Source organism: Moschus berezovskii, chromosome 4 (assembly GCF_049115385.1).
Source record: "Moschus berezovskii isolate FMDL1 chromosome 4, NW_MosBer_1.0, whole genome shotgun sequence".
Lineage (NCBI taxonomy): Eukaryota > Metazoa > Chordata > Mammalia > Artiodactyla > Moschidae > Moschus > Moschus berezovskii.
Genome location: NC_142463.1, coordinates 7,132,532 through 7,156,617, shown reverse-complemented (window position 1 = coordinate 7,156,617; position 24,086 = coordinate 7,132,532). Strand labels below are relative to the sequence as shown.

At 42.6% G+C, this 24,086-nt stretch overlaps 2 protein-coding genes and 2 pseudogenes across 2 annotated transcripts in view; all 4 read left to right on the top strand.

Annotated features, from left to right (window-relative positions):
* LOC129540619 (UDP-glucuronosyltransferase 1A1-like) overlaps window positions 1–24,086 on the top strand; it is a 134,296-nt gene that overhangs the window by 48,449 nt on the left and 61,761 nt on the right. The gene's annotated exons all lie outside the window — the stretch shown is intronic.
* LOC129540621 (UDP-glucuronosyltransferase 1A3 pseudogene) lies at window positions 2,931–5,833 on the top strand (annotated as a pseudogene).
* LOC148777966 (UDP-glucuronosyltransferase 1A3-like) lies at window positions 10,567–16,182 on the top strand. The gene is made up of 2 exons (XM_088836003.1): window positions 10,567–12,624; window positions 16,135–16,182. Exons 1-2 carry the CDS (start codon window positions 11,761–11,763, stop codon window positions 16,180–16,182), a joined length of 912 nt encoding a protein of 303 aa, XP_088692129.1. The 5' UTR covers window positions 10,567–11,760.
* Window positions 16,771–18,102, top strand: LOC129540620 (UDP-glucuronosyltransferase 1A3 pseudogene; annotated as a pseudogene).

The following is a 24,086-nucleotide window of genomic DNA, read 5'->3' as shown; positions in this document are numbered from 1 at the left end:
CCTTTCGTACAGCCTCTGTTGTAATGGTCATGCAGTTTTCTCAATCAAGAAGGAGCCAAGAATTTGAGCTATGAATTTATCCATTATGTGTTTTTTGCTTGAGGGTGCTCAATTGGAAGAGGAAAGAACTGGCAAATTGCATTTTATTGCCCTGATAGTTCATCGTGTTATTATCTTGTAAAGGTGTTAGGGGTGAGCACTGTAGACCTCAACCCCAAAAGGAAGCAGAGGTTTCAGAGAGGTTGAGTAAATGGAGTGGAAGTGAGACAAACCCGGAGATGGAAGTCGGGCTCTCTGTGATGAGAGAAAGGAATCATTGAGCCCATGGTTCTTGAGATGGAGCTGTGCTGACCAGAAGTTTTCTGACCAGAAGTTGGGGTCTGGAGTAAAATGGGGGGATGTACCGAGCTGAATGGCCTGTCAGAGAGGTCTTCAGCATGGGCCACTGAGGTCCTCAAAGGCCAGTGGTGAGGGCTGGAGAGGAGGTCAAACTGAGCGCAAGAGCACAGCGAAGGTGGCGACAGGGCTGCTGAGAACTGAGTCTCAAAGAGGAAGGGCCTGACCACATCAGCATGCCTACCCCAGCCCAGTCACCAACCCTGCATTTCTACGGTGGGAGCCACTGCGTTCCTCATAGTTTCAGAGTCTGATCATATTAACCCTGAATTATTGTTTTTGTTGTTCAGTTTCCAAGTTGTGTCCAACTGTTTGTAGCCCCATGGACGGTCGCACACCAAGCTTCCCTGTTCTTCAGTATCTCCCGGAGCTTGCTCAAACTCACGTCAATTGAGCCAGTAATGCCATTCAACCATCTCATCCTCTGTCTCCCCCTTCTCTTCCTGCCCTCAATCTTTCCCAGCATCAGGGTCTTTTCTAATAAGTCAGTTCTTCTCATCAGGTGCCCAAAGTATTGGAGCTTCAGTTTTAGCATCGATCTTTACAGTGAATATTCAGGGTTGATTTCACTTAGGACTGACTGGTTTGATTTCCTTGCTGTCCACGGGAGTCTCTGGAGTCTTCTCCAGTACCACAATTTGAAAACATCAATTCTCCGGTGCTCAGCCTTCTTTATGGTCCAACTTTCACATCCGTACACGGCTGCTGGAAAAAACCATAGCTTTAGCTATATCTACTTTTGTTGGCAAAGTGAGGTCTCTGCTTTTTAAAACGCTTTTTCGTTTTGTCATAGCTTTTCTTCCAAGGAGCAATTGTCTTTTAATTTTGTGGCTACAGTCACCATCCACAGAGATTTTGGAGCCCAAGAAAATAAAATCTGCCAGTGTTTCCCCTTTTTCCCCATCTATTTGCCATGAAGTAATGGCACTGGATACCACGATCTTAATTTTTGAATGCTGGGTTTTAAGCCAGGTTTTTGACTCTCCTCTTTCACCCTCATTAAGAGACTCTTTCATTCTGCTTTATTTTCTGCCATGAGCGTGGTATAATCTGGATATTTGAGGTTGTCGATTTTTCTCCAGGCAATCTTGCTTTCAGCTTGTGATTCAAGCTGTGTGGAATTTTGCATGATGTATTCTGCATATAAATTAAGTAAGGAGGATGACAATACACAGATCTGACATAATCATTTCCCAATTTTGAACTAGTTTGTTGTTCCTTGTCCAGTTCTAAGTGTTGCTTGCATACAGGTTTCTCAGAAGGCAGGTAACGTGGTCTGGTATTCCCATCTCTTTAAGATTTTCCACAATTTGTTGTGATCCACATAATCAAAGGCTTTAGAGTGGTCGTGAAGCAGAAGTAGATTTTTTTCCTGGAATTCCCTTGCTTTTTCTGTGATCCAGGGGGTGTTGGTGGTTTGATCTGGTTTCTCTGCCTTTTCTAAATCCAGTTTGTACATCTGGAAGTTTTTGATTCATATACTGTTCAAGCCGAGCTTGAAGGATATTGAGCAATACCTTGCTGACATGTGAAATGAGCACAGTTTTCCAGTAGTTTGAACATTCTTTGGCATTGTCTTTCTTCGAGGTTGGAGTGCAAACTGACCTTTTCCAGTCCTGTGGTCCCTGCTGAGTTTTCCAAATTTGGTGGTGAATTGAGTGCAGCACTTTAGCAGCATCAGTTTTAGGATTTGCAATAGCTCAGTTGGAATTCCATTACCTCCAGCAGCTTTGTTTATAGTGATTCTTCCTAAGGCCTGCTTGACTTCACAGTGCAAGATGTTTTGCTTTAGGTGAGTGACCACACCTTCGAGGTTATCTGATGATCAAGACTTTTCTTGTATAGTTTTGTGTAAGCTTCTCTGTCTATGGGCTATTCCAGGCAAGAAAACTGGAGTGGGTTACCATTTCCTACTCCAAGGGATCTTCCAACACCCAACCTAGGGATTGAGTCCATGTCTCTTGTGTCTTCTGCCTTCGTAGGAGAATTCTTTACCACTGCACCATCTGGGAAGTCCTGAACATAAACTATAAGATGTAATAAAGATCCAGAATAATGCACACTTCAGTCCCTACACAGATTGGTGAAAGACTAGTTGGGTCAGCATCAGAAGAGGATTCAGAGAGCCTGCATGGAGGCATGGGGACGGTTCTTCCTGTCCAAAGTGAAGCAGGCGCTGGAGCCTGGTGTCCTCTGAACCCCACTGTCATTACAAAGAGCTGCCTTGTCCATTGATTATTTAAATGATAGGAACTTCTATTCCATGAGGCAGATAAAGAATTCTCAAGCAGCCCTTTTGCTGTTGTTCTCAAGGATCCTTGCAGATGTTTCCATATTGGTCAGCTGCTCAGACAGACTCTCTCCTGAGCAGTGCACGAGGTGTCCAGTGTGGAACAGGAACAAACCAGAGAGCCACCATCCCCTCCCTGCTGAGAGAAAGCTGTTCTCATGATGTTATATATTTCCCTGGATGTGATATGTGTTCACTCATGTTGGGGAGAAATAGTTTGAAGAGTTCTCAGATAAGGTCACATGCAGCAGAGGTTCTGGGTGGGGACTGGGGCAGAGGTGACTCCTCAGAGTTCAGTCCAGCCCCAGAGAACATGTTTAGCAGAGATGTAGGTGGAGCCCAAGGGAATGGACAGGTACAGTCTTGCTTTGGGTCTTGGATGGACAAGAGAGTGAACTAGAATGCTCCCCAAACAGAGCAGCAAGTCTTAGTTCTTCCCAGGAAAGGGGAGTGTCTTCCCTGGGTGAACGCAGAAGTGATGAAACTCAGGCATGGACTTATTCTGTAAGGATTAATGTAAACAGGGCACATTGCCCTCCAATGACATGCTACTGTTCTCAAGTGACTTGATGACAATGTAAGGAAACAAATACAGGCAGCTCAGGCTGAGCAGAAAGTCAGTAGCTTCTGGTTTGTGCAGAGATGGCCCTGGGACTGCAGCTTCCACGGCAGGTGCTGGCTGGACTCCTACTCTGTCTGTGTGTCGGGCGATGGACCGAGGCTGGGAAGGTGCTGGTGGTCCCCATGGAGGGCAGCCACTGGCTCAGCATGCGGGAGGCCGTGCGGGAGCTCCACGCCAGAGGTCACCGCGCAGTGGTCCTCTTTCCGGAGGTGAACCTGCACATCAAGGCAGAGGACTTTTTTACCGTGAAAGTCTACGCCGTTCCCTACACGCAGGATGAGTTTGAGTCCATCATGAGGACCCATATTCATGTGTTTTTCCAAAAAGTGCATTTTTTAACAATGTTTTGGGAAACTATGGCAACTTTGAAAAATGTGTCTTTGCTGTATGAAAGGTCTTGTGAGGCACTATTGTATAACAAGGATCTGATCAGAGACCTGAATGCCAGTTCCTTTGATGTGGTTTTAACAGATCCTTTTAACCCCTGCGGGGCAGTGCTGGCTAAGTACCTGTCCATTCCTGCTGTGTTTTTTTTGCGATCTGTTCTGTGTGGCTTAGATGTTGAGGGCACAGCGTGCCCAAACCCATTCTCATATGTCCCCAGGTTGTTAACAAGGAATTCAGACCGCATGACATTCTTCCAGAGGGTCAAGAACATGCTCTACCCTCTGAGCCTGAAGTACATTTGCCAGGTTGCTTTCACTCCTTATGCACGTATGGCCTCTGAGCTTCTTCAGAGAGAGGTGTCACTGGTGGAGATTCTTGCGTCTGGATCCGTGTGGCTGTTCAGAGGAGACTTTGTGATGGACTACCCGCGGCCCATCATGCCCAACATGGTGTTCATTGGGGGTATCAACTGTGGCAACAGGAAGCCGTTATCTCAGGTCTGTATGTTGGTTTTTTTCCAATGTTCCAAGTGGAACATATTTTTTTTTTATAAAAAACTTTAATTCACTGTGCTTCATTATATACTGATCTATCTAAAGATTTCTACGTCTCATTCTCCTCCCAGATCCTCACCTTTGGTGAGGTAAATTTGTTAACGTGTACCAGTAGTGTAGTAAAGGTTTGTGATGGTCTTTGAGAGGAATGAGAGGTAGGGCTGAGCGTCTGTAATAGGATTGACAAGCCATGTGTGATTCAACCATGATTGTCCTTTTGTAATGGAACTGTTGTAAAGGTTGTTCAGCTTTCTCCAGTTGAGGGAGAGCAGAAAACATGAACCATGAATTCACCCATCAGGGGTTTTTGGTTGAGGGTGTTCAATAGCAGGAAGGAAGATCTGGCAGATTGCATTGTTACCCTGATAATTCAGAGTAGTTTTATCTTGGAGGGGACTGAGGTGTGGTCACAGACCTAAACACGGAAAAATCAGAAGTTTTAGAGAAGTGGAATAAATTAATTGTAAGTGAGACAATGCCAGGGAGAGAAGTTGGGTTTTCTGTGATTACAGAGAGAAATAACTGAGAACGCTTCTTCAGAGTTGGAGCTGTGCTGATCAGATGTCTTCTGGCCGGGAGTTGGGGTCTGGAGTAAAATATAGGGCCGTACAGAGTTGGATTCCACACAGAAAGGTCATCAAGTTGGGACATGGAGGTCATTAAAGGCTAGTTGTAGGGGCTGGAGAGGAGCTAAAACTGAGCCTATGAATATAGTGAAGGTCTAGACATTGATGCTGAGAAGTGAGTCTCAGAGAGGAAGGATTTGCTATGAGGGTGACCACATTCGCAAACCTCCCCTAGACCAGGTCACCACACCCCAAGTTTCCATGGTGGGAACTATTGCACTCCCGATGGTTTCAGAGTCTTCAAATGTTAATCCTGAATATGTGAGTGTAAGTGAAATAGGACTCCTGTGGGCAGGATTTGTTTTCTTGTCCACTGAATCAACCATCTTTTTTGTCTTCTTCTGCCACACGTACTGAATTTATATTAACTTCCATGACTTTAGGCCTCTTATGGTTTTTGGATTCTGATTTTTACATCTCTTTTCATTAACATAGTTATTATTGCACAACTCTAACTTCAGTTTTCTTTATTGCTCACACTACAAAGTTTTATTCTAGTTTATTTTCTCTTCATGCAATGCATTTGTCCAATTATGACATATCTGTGAGATCTGTGAAAAGTGAAATGTAAGGAGGTGGTGTTCCTTTTAGTTTTTCTCTATCAGTGTATTTTCTAGAATTAATTACATTGGTTCAAACCTTCACTCCCATTTTCCTAGCTGAATGGCCTTGACTGGGTGAGTTAACCATGAAGAAAGTGAAAGTCGCTCAGTCGTGTCCGACCCTTTATGACCCCATGGGCTGTACAGTCTGTGGAATTCTCCAGGCCAGAATGCTACAGTGGGTAGCCTTTCCCTTCTCCAGGGGATCTTCCCAACACAGGGATTGAAACTAGCTATCTTGCATTGCAGGTGGATTCTTTACCAGCTGAGCCACAAGGGAAGCCCAGAGTTAACCATTCCAACCTTAATATTGTCACTTTGAGCACACAAATATTGTCTATTATCATTACTTAAAATATGCCCAGCAGGAAAAGTTGTGTCATTTGGAGGCATTTAGATATGTTTCTGCCAAATGAAAGATCACTTACCCTGAAATTCTCAAATGTTATACATGGTAAGCGATCTCTTACCATTTTTGTTCCAACTAAATTGTTTTTTACTTTGAGATTTTGTCAGTCTTATTTATTTGGTATGGTTTATCCTTAGATGTGACTCCTTTAAAAGTTTATGGAAAATTTTTTTCACAATAGGAAAGATAAAATTTGTAATATTTTTGTTCCTTCTCCTTCTTAAGGTTAGTCATGGGTTGAAATATTTTATGGGTTTCATCAAAGAAATAACTTTTGGATTTTCTCATTCTTTTTACTATTTTTGTTTTCTGTTACATTAATTGCAGCTTATTATTTTTGTTGATGATATCATCATTTCCTTTGTTTTACTTTATAGCTGTTTCTCTAATTTCCTATGGAAGCATTAAGTTCCTTTATGTTTTCTTAATAATGAAGAACTGAAGGTCATAGATAAAACATTCTCCCCGTTCCTTAGATTTTGGTATAAACTGCTCTCATTTTCTTTTTTTTTTTTTTTAACTTAAATACATGTTTTTGATTTCTTCTTTGAGTCAGTGAGTATTTTTTTTAAACAAGATTGTTTCCTAACTCCCATAGAGTTAACATTTGTTGCAGCCATCTTTCTATTATCTTTCACAATTATTTTGAATTATAATCAGAGAATGTTTCTTGTGGAGTCACTACTTTAAAAAATATTAATAGGTTTCTTTATAGTCTAGTACAGAATAGTCCAATAGAAATCTAATGCAAATCACATATGTAACTGAAAGCTTTTTAGTAGATATATTTATAAAAAGCAAAAAGAGGGTTTAAATTAATTTTAATTATATATTTTACTGAATCAAATATATAAAAATACTAACCTTTAAACATATACTCAGTACAAAAAATTTTCAGGTACTTCTTTGTCTTTGTTTCTTTCAGTTTTATTGAGATATAGCTGACAATGGTAAAGACTCCTCCTGCAGTGCAGGAGACCCGAGTTCCATCCATGGGTGGGAAAATCCCTTGAAGAAGGAAATGGCTACCCACTCTAGTATTCTTGCCTGGTGAATTCCATGCACAAAGAAACCTGGTGGGCTACAGTCCATGGGGTTTCAAAGAGTCAGACATGACTGTACAATTCACACTTTTGCTTGTCACTTTCCTGGAGAAGCTTACGGTAGACAGCAGAATGATTTGACTTACCTAGATCATGAAACGTTTACTAAAACAAATTTAGTGATCACCCATTATCTAACATAGACACAAAATTAAAGGAGTTAACGTTGTTAACTCTTTCTGGAGTTATTTCTCCACTGATCTCCAGTAGCATATTTCGCACCTACCGACCTGGGGAGTTCATCTTTCAGTGTCCTATCTTTTTGCCTTTTCATACTGCTCATGGGGTTCTCAAGGCAAGAATACTGAAGTGGTTTGCTATTCCCTTCTCCAGTGGGCCACATTTTGTCAGAACTCTCCACCATGACCCGTCCATCTTGGGTGGCCCCACACGGCATGGCTTAGTTTCATTGAGTCAGACAAGGCTGTGGTCCATGTGATCAGATTGGCTAGTTGTCTGTGATTGTGGTTTCAGTCTATCCGCCCTCTGATGCCCTCTCAGAGACTACCGTCTTACTTGGGTTTCTCTTACCTTGGATGTGAGGTATCTCTTCATGGCTGCTCCAGCAAAGTGCAGCTGCTGCTCCTGACCTTGGACACGTGGTAGCTCCTCTCCGCTGCTCCCTCACCATCGCAGCTGCTGCTCCTGTGCTCAGCATTCAGAAAACTAAGATTATGGTATCCCTCCATCAGTTCAGTTCAGTTAAGTTCAGTCACTCAGCCCGACTCTTTGGGATCCCATGAACCGCAGCACGCCAGGCCTCCCTGTCCAACACCAACTCCCGGAGTCCACTCAAACTCATGTCCTTCGAGTCGGTGACACCATCCAACCATCTCATCCTCCTGCCCCCAATCCCTCCCAGCATCAGAGTTTTTTCCAGTAAGTCAACTCTTCACATCAGGTGGCCAAGGTATTGGAGTTTCAGCTTCAGCATCAGTCCTTCCAATGAACACCCAGGGTTGAACTCCTTTAGAATAGACTGGTTGGATCTCCTTGCAGTCCAAGGGACTCTCAAGAGTCTTCTCCAACACCACAGTTTAAAAGCATCAATTCTTCAGCGATCAGCTTTCTTCACAGTCCAACTCTCACATCCATATATAACCACTGGAAAAACCAAAGCCTTGACTAGACGGAGCTTTGTTGGCAAAATAATGTCTCTGCTTCTTAATATACTATCTAGGTTGGTCATAACTTTCCTTCCAAGGAGTAAATGACTTTTAATTTCATGGCTGCAATCACAATCTGCAGTGATTTTGGAGCCCCCCAAAATAAAGTCTGACACTGTTTCCACTGTTTCCCCATCTATTTCCCATGAAGTGATGGGACCAGATGCCATGATCTTTGTTTTCTGAATGTTGAGTTTTAAGCCAACTTTTTCACTCTCCCCTTTCACTTTCATCAAGAGGATTTTGAGTTCCTCTTCACTTTCTGCCATAAGGGTGGTGTCATCTGCATATCTGAGGTTATTGATATTTCTCCCGGCAATCTTGATTCCAGCTTGTGCTTCTTCCAGCCCAGTGTTTCTCATGATGTACTCTGCATATAAGTTAAATAAGCAGGGTGACAATATACAACCTTGACGTACTCCTTTTCCTATTTGGAACCAGTCTGTTGTTCCATGTCCAGTTCTAACTGTTGCTTCCTGACCTGCATACAGGTTTCTCAAGAGGCAGGTCAGGTACTCTGGTGTTCCCATCTCTTTCAGAATTTTCCACAGTTTATTGTGATCTACACAGTCAAAGGCTTTGGCATAGTCAATGAAGCAGAAATAGATGTTTTTCTGGAACTCTCTTGCGTTTTCCATGATCCAGCGGATGTTGGCAATTTGATCTCTGGTTCCTCTGCCTTTTCTAAAACCAGCTTGAATATCTGGAAGTTCACGGTTCAGGTATTGCTGAAGCCTGGCTTGGAGAATTTTGAGCATGACTTTACTAGCATGTGAGATGAGTGCAATTGTGTGGTAGTTTGAGCATTCTCTGGCATTGCCTTTCTTTGGGATTGGAATGAAGACTGACCTTTTCTAGTCCTGTGACCACTGCTGAGTTTTCCAAATTTGCTGGCATATTGAGTGCAGCACTTTCCTAGCATCATCTTTTAGGATTTGAAATAGCTCCACTGGAATTCCATCACCTCCACTAGCTTTGTTCGTAGTGATGCTTCTTAAGGCCCACTTGACTTCACATTCCAAGATGTCTGGATCTAGGTGAGTGATCACACCATCATGATTATCTTGAGCGTGAAGATCTTTTTTGTACAGTTCTTCTGTGTATTCTTGCCATCTCTTCTTAATATCTTCTGCTTCTGTTAGGTCCACACCATTTCTGTCCTTTATCGAGCCCATCTTTGCATGAAATGTTCCCTTGGAATCTCTAATTTTCTTGAAGAGATCTCTAGTCTTTCCTATTCTGTTGTTTTCCTCTATTTCTTTGCATTGATCACTGAGGAAGGCTTTCTTTTCTTTCCTTGCTGTTTTTTGGAACTTTGCATTCAGATGCTTATATCTTTCCTTTTCTCCTTTGCTTTTCGCTTCTCTTCTTTTCACAGTTATTTGTAAGGCCTCCTCAGACAGCCATTTTGCTTTTCTGCATTTTTTTTTTTCTTGGGGATGGTCTTGGTCCCTGTCTCCTGTACAATGTCACGAACCTCCATCCATAGTTCATCAGGCGCTCTGTCAGATCTAGTCCCTTAAATCTATTTCTTGCTTCCACTGCATAATCATAAGGGATTTGATTTAGGTCATACCTGAATGGTTTAGTGGTTTCCCCCACTTTCTTCAATTTAAATCTGAATTTGGCAATAAGGAGTTCATGATCTGAGCCACAGTCAGCTCCTGGTCTTATTTTTGCTAACTGTATAGAGCTTCTCCATCTTTGGTTGCAAAGAATATGATCAATCTGATTTCAGTGTTGGCCATCTGGTGATGTCCGTGTGCACAGTCTTCTCTTGTGTGGTTGGAAGAGGGTGTTTGCTATGACCAGTGCGTTCTCTTGACAAAACTCTATTAGCCTTTGCCCTGCTTCATTCCGTGCTCCAAGGCCAAATTTGCCTGTTACTCCAGGTGTTTCTTGACTTCCTACTTTTGCCTTCCAGTCCCCTATAATGAAAAGAACATCTTTCTGGGGTGTTAGTCCTAGAAGGTCTTATAGGTCTTCACAGAACTGTTCAACTTCACCTTCTTCGGCATTATTGCTCAGGGCATAGACTTGGATTACCGTGATATTGCATGGTTTGCCTTGGAAATGAACAAGAGATCATTCTGTCGTTTTTGAGATTGCATCCAAGTACTGCATTTCGGACTCTTTTATTGACTATGATGGATACTCCATCTCTTCTAAGGGATTCCTGCCCATATAGTAGATATAATGGTCATCTGAGTTAAATTCACCCATTCTAGTCCATTTTAGTTCACTGATTCCTAGAATGTCAATGTTCACTCTTGCCATCTCCTGTTTGACCACTTCCAGTTTGCCTTGATTCATGGACCTAACATTTCAGGTTCCTATGCAATATTGCTCTTTACAGCACCGGACCTTGCTTCTATCACCAGTCACATCCACAACTGGGTGTTGTTTTTGCTTTGGCTCCATTTCTTCAATCTTTCTGGAGTTATTTCTCCACTGATCTCTAGTAGCATATTTCGCACCTACCGACCTGGGGAGTTCATCTTTCAGTGTCCTATCTTTTCGCCTTTTCATACTGCTCATGTGGTTCTCAAGGCAAGAATACTGAAGTGGTTTGCCATTCCCTTCTCCAGTGGGCCACATTTTGTCAGAACTCTCCACCATGACCCGTCCATCTTGGGTGGCCCCACATGGCATGGCTTAGTTTCATTGAGTCAGACAAAGCTGTGGTCTATGTGGTGAGATTGGAGATAATCTCGAGTGGAGATCATCCTCTCCTCCAAGGTAAGGAGCAGCGGCTGCACTTTGTTGGAGCAGCCGTGAAGAGACACCCCACATCCAAGTTAAGATGATCCCCAGGAAGACGGCAGGCACTGAGAGAGGGCATCAGAGGGCAGACAGACTGAAACCACAGTCACAGGAGCAACCAGTCTAATCACTCACACTTCAGATAACAGCAATTCTAATTCCATAAAGTGCAGACACAATTAACCAACACTTTGGCTCTCTTCCTCAAGGATCCCTCCAGATATCTGGATGTCTGACAGCTGCCCCGATAGACTTCCCTGAACATTGCAAGAGGTGTTCCGGTGTTGAACAGGAAAAAATGGACAGTGAGTGTCCTCTACCCGCTAAGAGAAAGCTGTCCTAGCAATATCATGTATTAATATCTCCTGGAGGTGCTCTGAGTTCACCCATGAATAGGGAGAAAGAGTTTAAAGAGTTCTCAGATAAGGTCACATGAAGCAGAGGTTCTGGGTGGGGACTGGAGCAGAGCTGACTCTTCAGAGTTCAGTCCAGACCCAGAGAACACGGATAGCAGAGAGGTGGGAGGGGACCACAGGATTCTGCTGACACAGCCTTGCTTTGGGTCTTGGATGAAGAACGAAAGAGTGAACTACAATGCTCCCCACTGGGAGCGGCAGGTCAGAGGAGTTTTTCCAAGATAAGGGGGAGGGATCTTTCTTTGGGTGAAACCAGAGGTGATGAAACATGGGCATAGATTTTTCTTGTAATGATTAATGTTCGGAGGGCGCACCGTCTTCCAATGACATGCCATTTTGCTCAAGTGACTTGATCATAAGATAAACGAAACAAATATAGGAGGCAAAGCCTGATCAGAAAGTCAGTTTCTTCTGGTTTGTGCGGAGATGGCCCTGGGACTGCAGCTTCCACGGCAGGTGCTGGCTGGACTCCTGCTCTGTCTGTGCATTGGGCGATGGGCCGAGGCGGGGAAGGTGCTGGTGATCCCCATGGAGGGCAGCCACTGGCTCAGCATGCGGGAGGCTGTGCGGGAGCTCCACGGCAGAGGTCACCAAGCAGTGGTCCTCTCTCCGGAGGTCAATGTGCACATCAAGAGAGACGACTTTTTCACCATGAAAACCTATGCCATTCCGTACACCCAGGATGATTTTGATTACTTCCTGATGGGCAGTTTTAATATGTTTTTTGAAAGAGTACATTTTTTAACACTGTTTTGGAAAACTATGACAGCTACGAAAAATCTGTCTTTGCTCTTTGAAAAGTCTTGTGAGGCACTGTTGTATAACAAGGACCTGATCAGAGACCTGAACACCAGTGCCTTTGATGTGATTTTAACAGACCCTGTTTACCCCTGCGGGGCAGTGCTGGCTAAGTACCTGTCCATTCCTGCTGTGTTTTTCTTGCGTTTCCTTCCCTGTGACTTAGATATTGAGGGCACAGCGTGCCCAAACCCTTTCTCATATGTTCCTAAGCTGTTAACAAGGAATTCAGACCACATGACATTCTTCCAGAGGGTCAAGAACATGCTCTACCCTCTGAGCCTGAAGTACCTTTGCCATTTTTCTTTCACTCCTTATGCACGTATGGCCTCTGAGCTTCTTCAGAGAGACGTGTCACTGCGGGAGATTCTTGGCTCTGCATCCCTGTGGCTGTTCAGAGGAGATTTTGTGATGGAGTATCCACGGCCAATCATGCCCAACATGGTGTTCATTGGGGGTTTCAACTGTGCCAACAGGAAACCATTATCTCAGGTTTGTACTGCTGCTTTTATTCAATCAGTGTTCCAAGAGGAACACATTGTTTTCAATGAAAAAAGTAAAGAAAATTTTATGCCATGCTTCACATCTTATGGGATCCTAGTTCACCCACCATAGATTTAACCCAAGCCCTTGGTGTTTACTATGCTTGGAGTCCTAACCACTGGACAACCAGGAAATTCCCAAGTGAAATATATTTTTAGAAAACAACTTACTTCCAGCTTCTTTCCTATCTACTGATCTTTCTAAAGAGTCTAACTTTCAAATTCCTTCTAGCAGTCTTTGGTGACATAAGTTGTTAAAATGTCTCCAGTAGTGTAGTAAAAGTTTGTGATGGTCTTTGAGAGGGTTTCCCTGTTAGTTCAGTTGATAAAGAATTCGCCTGCAATGCAGGAGACTCCAGTTTGATTCCTGGGTCTGGAAGATCCGATGAAGAAGGGATAGACTACCCACTGTAGTATTCTGGGGCTTCCCTGGTGGATCAGATGGTAAAGAATCTGCCTTCAATATGGGAGACCTGGGTTTGACCCCTGGGTTGGGAATACCCTCTGGAGAAGGGAACGGCTACCCACTTCAGTATTCTGGCCTGGAGATGTCCATGGCAGGCTACAAGCTACAGTCCTGACAGGCGACAGTCCATGGGGTGCAAATAGTTGGACATAACTGAGCAAATTTCACTTTCCTTTCACTTTGAGAGGAATGAGAGGCAAAGATTATGTTCAATAACAGGTTGACAAGAAATAGTGTGATTCAACCATGATTATCCCTTGTAAAGGTACTGTTATAACTGTTGTGCAACTTTCTTTGGCTTAGTAGGAGCGGAGAACTTGAGCTGTGAATCCATCCATCAGGGATTTTACACTGAGGTAATCAAATGAAGGATGAGAGAACTGGCAAAATATATTTATTGACCTGATAATTCCTAGTGGTTTTGTCTTGGAAGGGATTGAGTTGTGATCACAAGAAACCAAACACTGAGAGGAAACAAGTTTCAGAGAGGTCAAATAAATTAAGTGGAAACAAGATAATGCTGGACAGAGAAGTTGGGTTTCTATGATTAGAGAAAGGAATAATAGATCCAGCTTTTCCGAGATGGAGCTGTGCTGACCAGAAGTCTTCTGAACAGGAGTTGATGTCTGGAGAAAAATACGAGGGTGTACAGAGCTTGATTGGGCTTTTCTGGTGGCTCAGCTGCTAAAGAATCTGCCTGCAATGTGGGAGACCTGGGTTTGATGCCAAGGTTGGGAAGATCCCCTGGAGAAGGGAAAGGCTACCTACTCCAGTTTTCTGGCCTGGGGAATTCCATGGACTGAGAAAAGAAGAGACGCAAAAGGAAAAGGAGAAAAAGAAAGATATATCCATCTGAATGCTGAGCTTCAAAGAATAGCAAGGGGAGACAAGAAAGCCTTCCCCAGTGATCAATGCAAAGAAATAGAGGAAAAGAATAGAATGGGAAAAACTAGAGATCTCTTCAAGAAAATTAGAGATACCAAGGGAACATTTCACATAAAGATGGGCTCGATAAAGGACAGAAATGGTATAGACCTAACAGAAGCAGAAGATATTAAGAAAAGGTGGCAAGAATACACAGAAGAACTGTACAAAAAAGATCTTAATCACCCAGATAATCACGACGGTGTGATCACTCCCTAGAGCCAGACATCCTGGAATGCGAAGTCAGTGGGCCTTAGGAAGCATCACTGCGAACAAAGCTAGAGGAGGTGATGATTCCCAGCTGAGCTATTTCAAATCCTAAAAGATGATGCTGTGAAAGCGCTGCACTCAATATGCCAGCAAATTTGGAAAACTCAGCAGTGGCCACAGGACTGGAAAAGGTCAGTTTTCATTCCAATCCCAAAGAAAGGCAATGCCAAAGAATGTTCACACTACCACACAGTTGCACTCAGCTCACATGCTAGCAAAGTAATGCTCAAAATTCTGCAAGCAAGGCTTCAATAGTACATGAACTGAGAACTTCCAGATGTTCAAGCTGGTTTTAGAAAAAGCAGAGGAACCAGAGATCAAATTGCCAACATCTGCTGGATCACTGAAAGAATAAGAGAGTTCCAAAAAAGCATCTATTTCTGCTTTATTGACTACGCCAAAGACTTTGACTGTGTGAATCACAACAAATTATGGAAAATTCTTCAAGAGATGGGAATACCAGAACACCTGACCTGCCTCCTGAGAAATCTGTATGCAGGTCAAGAATCAACAGTTAGAACTGGACATGGAGCAATTGATTGGTTCCAAACAGAGAAAGGAGTATGTCAAGGCTGTATATTGTCACTTTGCTCATTTAACTTATTTAACTTAGGTGTATAGTATATCATGAAAAATGCCGGGCTGGATGAAGCACAAGCTAGAATCAAGATTGTGGAGAGAAATATCAATAACCTCAGATATGCAAATGATACCACCCTTATGACAGAAAACAAAGAGGAACTGAAGAGCCTCTTGATTAAGTGAAAGAGCAGAGTGAAAAAATTGGCTTAAAACTCAACATTCAAAAAACTAAAATCATGGCATCTGGCCCCATCACTTCATGACAAATAGATGGGGAAACAATGGAAACAGTGAGAGACTTTAATTTTTTGGGCTCCAAAATCACTGCAGATGGTGATTGCAGCCATACAATTAAAAGACACTTGCTTCTTGGAAGAAAAGCTATGATCAACCTAGACAGCATATTGAAAAGTAGAGAGATTATTTTGCCAACAAAGTCCGTCTAGTCAAAGCTATGGTATTTGGAGTAGTCATGTATGGATGGGAGAGTTGTATCATAAAGAAGGCTGAGCACTGAAGAATTGATGCTTCTCAACTGTGGTGTTGGAGAAGACTCTTGAGAGTCCCTTGGAATGCAAGGTGATCAAACCAGTCAATCCTAAAGAAAGTGAAAGTGAAACTGAAGTTGCTCAGTTGTGTCCGACTCTTAGCGACCTCATGGGCTGTAGACCACCAGGCTCCTCAGTCCATGGAATTTTCCAGGCAAGGGTACTGGAGTGGGTTGCCATAGCCTTCTCCAATCCTAAAGAAAATCAGTCCTGAATATTCATTGGAAGGACTGATGCTGAAGATGAAACTCCAATACTTTGGCCGTCTGATGCAAAGAGGTGACTCATTTGAAAAGACCCTGACGCTGGGAAAGATTGAAGGCAGGAAGAGAAGGGGATGACAGACAATGAGATGGCTGGATGGCATCACCGACTCAATGGACATGGTTTGGGTAAACTCTGGGAGTTGGTGATGGTCAGGGAGGCCTGGCGTGCTGCAGTCCATGGGGTCACAAAGAGTCGGACACGACTGAGCAACTGAACTGAACTGAACTGGTGGATGCACAAGAGGGTGCTCAGTGAGAGAGAGCACTGGGCAGCTCAGGGAGCCCGCCCCTATCATCCCCAGGGTGGATGGGACACGGAGCTGTCGTGTCCTGCTGAGCACACGTGGGCATCAGTCTCTGTAGTAGGGTTACCTCATGGGCCTGAGACACAATCTGTTGCACAGGCCCCACCTCAGAAGGGTCCCACAGATTCAGGAACCCCTCAGTTCTGAAGAATCTGTCCTTATCAGGACTTGGGTCTGTAAATGGCCTTGGAGGAAAATCTGAACGCAGACTATACGGTGTACTAGGGGTCCAGATTACTGTACACTCCAGTTCCTGAATGGAGTAGTGGAAGATGGACACTGTCAGCATCATAAGAGAAATTCAGAGAACCTCCTCTGAGACCAGGAGAGTGCTCACCCCTGTCCTAGGGTGGGCTGACATTGGGGGCTGGCCCTCTCTGACCTCAGTGTGTCATTGCTAAGGGTCATCTTGCCCACTGATACTTTAGATTATAGCAGCTCTTATTCCATGAAATAGATACAGAATTGCCCAACAGCCATTCTGCTGCAGATGTTTCTATATTTGACACCTGCTCCAATCAAGACTCTCCCGCGAACATTGTCGGAGGTGTCCCAGGGTGGACCAGGAGGAAACTGGACAGCCAGTGTTCCCTCCCTACTGAGAGAAAGCTGTCTTAGGAATATTATGTATTTCCCTGGATGTGCTCCAAATTCACCAGTGAATTGGGGTAAAAGAGTTTAAAGAGTTCTCAGATAAGGTCAAAATCAGCAGAGAATCTGGGCAGGGGGTGGGGCGCAGGTAACCGCTTAGAGTTCAGTCCAGCCCAACAGAACTTGATTGGCAGAGAGGTCGGAGGTGACCAAGGGATTCTGCTGACAGAGCCCTGCTTTGGGTCTTGGATGAAGAGTGAGCGAGTGAACTAGAATGCTCCCCAGAGCAAGCAGCAGAGTCATAGAAGTTTTTCCAAGATAAGAGGGAGGGATCTTTCTCACAAGGTGAAATCAGAGGTGATGAAACAAAGGCATAGACTTATAATGATTAATGTATAGAGGGCACACCACCTTCGAATGACACACCATTTGCTTAAGTGACTTGATGATAAAATAAAGATAAGGGAACAAATATAGGCAGCACAGCCCGACCAAAGTGTCAGTTGCTTCTGGTTTGTGCGGAGATGGCCCTGGGACTGCAGCTTCGGTGGAAGGTGCTGGCTGGACTCCTGCTCTGTCTGTACATTGGGCGATGGGCCGAGGCTGGGAAGGTGCTGGTGGTCCCCATGGAGGGCAGCCACTGGCTCAGCATGCGGGAGGCCGTGCGGGAGCTCCACGCCAGAGGTCACCAAGCTGTGGTCGTTGCTCCGGAGGTCAATGTGCGCGTCAAGGCAGAGGACTTTTTCATCAAGAAGACCTACGCCATTCCGTACACCCAGGATGATTTTGATTACTTCATGATGGGCCAATTTGATCTGTTTTTTGAAAGAATACATTTTCTAACACTGTTTTGGAAAACTATTGAAGCTACAAAAAATGCATCTGTGGTCTTTGCAAGGTCTTGTGAGGCACTATTGTATAACGAGGACCTGATCAGAGACCTGAATGCCAGTGCCTTTGATGTGGTTTTAACGGACCCTGTTTACCCCTGCGGGGCAGTGCTGGCTAAGTACCTGTCCATTCCTGCTGTGTTTTTCTTGCGTTTCCTTCCCTGTGACTTAGATATTGAGGGCACAGCGTGCCCAAACCCTTTCTCATATGTTCCTAAGCTATTAACGCTGAATTCAGACCACATGACATTCTTCCAGAGGGTCAAGAACATGCTCTACCCTCTGAGCCTGAAGTACCTTTGCCATTTTTCTTTCACTCCTTATGCACGTATGGCCTCTGAGCTTCTTCAGAGAGACGTGTCGCTGGGGGAGATTTTTGGCTCTGCATCTGTGTGGCTGTTCAGAGGAGACTTTGTGATGGACTACCCGCGACCAATCATGCCCAACATGGTGTTCATTGGGGGCATCAACTGTGCCCACAGGAAGCCGTTATCTCAGGTCGGTATTGCTGCTTTCATTCAATCAATGAGTGTTTCAAGTGGAATATATTATTTTTAATGAAAAAATTTAAAAAATTTTTATGCCTTGCCACACATCTTGTGGGATTCTAGTTCACCCACTAGGGATTGAACTCAAGCCCTTGGCAGTGAACACTTGGAATCCAAACCACTGGACCACAAGGGAATTTGCAAGTGAAATATATTTTTTAAAAACAACTTACTTCCAGGTTCTTTCTTATCTACTGATCTTTCTAAAGATTTCTGCCTTTCAATCTCCTTCTAGCAGTCTTTGGTGAGATAAGTTGTTAACGTGCCTCCAGTAGTGTAGTAAAAGTTTGCAATAGTCTTTGAGAGGAATGAGAGGCAGAGGTAATGGCAGTAATAGCTTGGTGAGAAATGGTGACAGTGTTTCGCCTACGTTCTCCTCCAGGAGTTTTATAGTTTCTGGTCTTACATTTAGCTCTCTAACCCATTTTGAGTTTATTTTGGAGTACGGTGTTAGGAAGTGTTCTAGTTTCATTCTTTTACAAGTGGCTGACCAGTTTTCCCAGCACCACTTGTTAAAGAGACTGTCTTTTGTCCATTTTATATTCTTGCCTCCTTTGTCAAAGATAAGGTGTCCATAGGTGCGTGGATTTATCTCTGGGCTTTCTATTTTGTTCCATTGATCTATATTTCTGTCTTTATGCCAGTACCATACTGTCTTGATGACTGTGGCTTTGTAGTAGAGCCTGAAGTCCGGCAGGTTAATTCCCCCAGTTCCATTCTTCTTCCTCAAGATTGCTTTAGCTATTCGAGGTTTTTTGTATTTCCATACAAATTGTGAGATTATTTGTTCTAGTTCTGTGAAAAATATCCTTGGTAGCTTGATAGGGATTGCACTGAATGTATAAATTACTTTGGGTGGTATACTCATTTTTACAATATTTATTCTTCCAATCCATGAACACGGTATATTTCTCCATCTATTAGTGTCCTCTTTGATTACTTTCACTAGTGTTTTATAGTTTTCTATGTACAAGTCTTTTGTTTCCTTAGGTAGATATATTCCTAAGTATTTAATTCTTTTCATTGCAACAGTGAATGGAATAGTTTCCTTAATTTCTCTTTCTATTTTCTCATTATTAGTGTATAGGAATGCAAGGGACTTCTGTGTGTTGATTTTATATCCTGCCACTTTACTGTAATCATTGATTAGCTCTAGTAGTTTTCTGGTAGAGTCTTTAGGGTTTTCTGTGTAGAGGATCATGTCCATCTGCAGACGAATGGATAAGAAAGCTGTGGTATATATACACAATGGAGTGTTACTCAGCCATTAAAAACAATGCATTTGAATCAGTTCTAATGAGGTGGATAAAACTGGAGCCTATTATACAGAGTGAAGTAAGCCAGAAAGAAAAACACCAATACAGTATACTAATGCATATATATGGAATATAGAAAGATGCAAATGATAACCCTGTATATGAGACAGCAAAAGAGACACAGATGTATAGAACGGTCTTTGGGACTCTGTGGGAGAAGGTGAGGGTGGGATGGTTTGGGAGAATGGCATTGAAACAGGTATGTTGTCATATGTGAAACGAATCACCAGTTCAGGGTCGACGCATGTTACAGGATGCTCAGGGCTGGTGTGCGGGGATGACCCAGAGGGAGGATAAAGGGAGAAGGCAGGTGGGAGAGGGGTTCAGGAGGGGGAACTCATGTACACTCGGGGTGGATTCATGTCAATGTATGGCAAAACAAACCAATATAATATTGTAAAATAATTAGCCTCCAATAATAAATAAATAAATAATAAAAAACAAAAAACAAACAAAAAAAGAAATGGTGACAATCAACCATGATTGTTCTTTGTAAAGGTACTGTTATAACTGTGTGAAATTTTATCCAGATGAGTAGAAGCAGAGAACTTGAGCTGTGAATCCATCCATCAGGGATTTCTCATTGAGCTGTTCAACTGAAGGATGAGAGAGCTGGTCAACTGCATTTATTAACCTGATAATTCTTAGAGGTTTTGTCTTGGAAGGGATTGAGGTGTGATCACAGGAGACCTGACATCTGAAGGAAACAGAAGTTTCAGGGAGGTCAAATAAATCAAGTGGAAGTGAGCCAATGCTGGACAGAGACGTTAGGCTTTCTGTGATCAGAAAAGGAATGATAGACCTAGCTTTTCCGAGATGGAGCTGTGCTGACCGGAAGTCTTCTGACTAAGTGTTGGTGTCTGGAGAAAAATGTGGTGTCATACAGTGTGGATTGCATGTCATGTAGATCTTCAATTTGGGACACTGGGATCATCAAAGGTTAGTGGTGGGAGCTGGAGAGGGGGGAAAACTGAGCCTAAGAGCACAGTGACGGTGGCGACAGTGATGCTCAGAACTAGGACGCATTCTGACCACATCCTCAAACTTACCCCAGCCCAGTCCACCCTACCCCAAGTTTCCATTATGGGAATTACTGCTTTCCTCACAGATTCAGAGTCTTCTTATGTTAACTCTGAATATTTGGGTTTAATTGAAATAGGACTCTTGGGGGCAGTTGTTTCTTAATCCACCGAGTTAATCATGATTTTGCCCACCTATGTCACTTGCAGTGAATTTATATTAACTTTCACAACTTTTGGTCTCTTAATGTTTTTGTTTTTTTCATTTTTTTGTTGAATCTGTTTATACTAATTGAACTCTATTACAATAATTAGACTGTTGCTATTTTCTATTTCTTCCTGGTTCAGCCTTGGGAGATTGTGCATTTCAAGGAATCTGTCCATGTCTTCTACTTGTTCATTTTTTGGTTTATCATTGTTCACAATAAGATCTTTTGATCCTTTACATTTTTGTGGTGTTTGTTTTGCCTTCTATTTCTCATTTCTGATTTGATTTACTTTGACTGTCTCTCTTTTTCTCCTGATGAATCTGGATGAAGGTGTATCAATTTTCTTTATTTTTTCAAAGAAATAGTTCTTAATTTCATTTAGCTTTTATATTTCAGCTCTGATCTGTATTTTTTTCTGTATACTGTCTTGGATTTCATATATTCTTTTAATTACTTTTGGTATAAGATTAGGTTATTTATTTGAGATTTTTCTTATTTCTGGATGTACACTTGTATTGCTGTAAACCTCCTTCTTAGAACTGCTTTTGTTGTTTCCCATATATTTTGGATTATTGAGTTTTCGTTTTCACTTGTCTCCAGGTATTTTTAATTTCCTTTTAAATTTCTTCAGTGACCCATTGGTTGTTTGTTGTACATTGGTTAGCCTCCATGTGTTTGTGTTTTTGCAATTTTTTCTTTGTAGTTGAGTTTTGGTTTCATAACATCATGGTTGGAAAATTTGCTTGATATGATCTCAGTCTTCTTAAATTTCCTGAGACTTGTTTTGTGACCTTACATGTGATCTATCCTGGAGGACATTCCATGTTACCTTGAAAAGAATGTGCATACATACTGCTGCTTTTGGATGGAATGGTCTAGGTATACCTATTAAATCTAAGTGATCTAATGTGCTGTTGAAGGCCAGTGTTCCCTTATTGATTTTCTATCTGAATGATGTGTTTATTAATGTATGTGGAATTTTAAAGTACACTAATATGGTTGTTTGCTGTCAACTTCTCTTTTTGTATCTGTTAATACTTGCTTTTTGTATTTAGGCGCTCCTATGTTGTGGCCGTATCTGTCTATATATATATTATATATATGTATAAATATCTAATGGTGACCCACTGGTTACTGGGTCCCGGAGTGTCTTGCTATAAGGTCTAGGGGCTGGACCTGGTGTCAGCGTGCTGGAGGGTGGACTGTGGCCCAGAGTTCCCTGGGCTGGTGCGAGTGCAGTAGAAGGTGATTCCACTTTCTGGGCCCCCTGGAGGACAGGGCCAGGTCCTGGGACTCCTGGTGGATGAGTCCATGTGCCAGGTAGCTGGGATCTCAGCAAGTCCTAAGACAGTCATCCTGTTAGTGAATCAGTTTGTGTCTCCACTCAACTATCTCCTGTACTTGAGGCAACACAGTACTGATGTTGACAGGCTGATGGGTGGGGCTGGGTCCTAAGGCTGATATGCCATAGGTACGATTCAAAAGTGGCACTTGCCAGGGCAGTGTTTTGCGGTAAAATGTAGCTCCCCCAAAAGGCTACTGTCAGTATCTATATCCCCAGGATGATCTCTATTTGCCTTCTGCCTCTCTGGGATGCTCTTCTAATCATTATGTGGGTCTGATCCAGGCTCCTTTCAGAATATTGTTTATTCCCTGGGTCTTAGAGTATGTGAGATTTTGTGTTCACCCTTTGAAAGTATATCCTGTAGTTCCTTGGCTCTCCTGAAAGTAAAAGTAAGCCCCACTGGCCTTCCAAGCCCAGTGTTCTGGGAGCTCTTCTTCCTGGTTCTGGACCCCAAGCTGGGCGGTTCAGTGTGGGTTCATAGGCTGCACTCCTTAGGGAGAGCCTCAGCAATTGTAATTATCCTCTATATGTGGATGATCTGCCCAGCTGTATTGGTCTTGATTATACTTGCCTCCACCACTCCCACACATCAGGTTGTGGTTTCCTGTTTATATATTTTGTTGTAGAAGACCTTTGCTAGCCTTCAGGTCTTTCCCATCAATTTTTTCTCTATTAATTGTAATATTGGTGTTTCTATGGAAGGAAGTGAGTTCAAGGTCTTCCCAGTCTGCCATCTTAGACACATTCTTTAAATAAAGTTATTAGTGAGAGATTTTACGTTAAAAAATTTCATAGTAACCTCTCAAAATTAATGTCTTTTATACATACATCACATATCACTTTGGACTATCCACATTTCAAGTGCTCAGTAGTCAAGTGAAGTTAGTGGCTACGATGTCAGACAGTCTATCATCAACATTTGTAAATGTTCCATCCATGGGAGGGAAGATCCCTTGGAGGAGGCCACAGCAACTCACTCCAGTATTCTTGCTTGAAGAATCCCGTGGACAGAGGAGCCTGGCAGGCTATAGTCCATGGGGTTACACAGAGTCGGACACAAGGGAAGCGACTTAGCACATGCGTGCACACACACACACACACACACACACACAGATGTTTCATATATAAGCCCAAAGGTGTGTATTTTCAATTTTTTTTTATTAAAGAAAGCTCAATGTGCCCAATTCTGAAAATGATGTCTTATATCCTCATTTAACTGAATTTTGCTCAATTTGCTTTTGGAATTTTTAATAGTTTTTACTTTAAACAAATAGCTGCTAGATTGTTGCACACAGGTTTATGACTGCTGTGTTTTCTTCATAAAATTTGCTTTTTAACAATGTTAAATTGTGGTGAAACACCCCTAACATAAGATTTGCCATGTTAACCATTTTAAAGTGTACAGTTTATTAGTGTTAATTACAGTCATATTGTTGTACAACCAGGCTCCAGAACTCTTCATCTTGAAAAACTGGAACTGTGTACCCCTTAAACAACATCTCTGCAGTTTCCCCCACTCCAGAGTCCATAGTAGCCACCATTTTACTTCCTGTCTCTATAAATTTGACTATTCTAGGTACCTCATATTGGTGGAGTCATACAATAGTTTCATTTTTGATATTGACATATTTCCATTAGCATCTTGTCCTCTAGGTTCAATCATGTTGTCATATATGTTGTCAGAATTTCCTTCTTTTTAAAGGCCAAATAATATTCCATTGTATAGCTAGACCAAATTTGTTATCTGTTTCTGCCAACGAAATGGGTTGCTTTCCCTTCTGTAGTTGTGCATAATGCTGCTATGAATATGGATATACAAATACCTTTTTGAGACTTCTTTCAATTTTTTTTTTCTGTGTATACCTAGAAGTGGAATGGATGGACCACCTGGTATTTCTGTTTTTAGTTTTTTGAGAAGCTGTAAAGGGTGGCTACACCCTTTACATTCCCATCAACATTACATAGATGGGATGTACATTACATTGTACATTACACATTGTATGTTACACTTGTACATTACATTGCTGTACAAGTGCTACACCATTTACATTCCCATCACCATAACATTCCCAGTACATGAGGGTTCTAATTTTTCTACATTTTCTCCAAGACCTGTTTTCTGGTTTTTTTTTA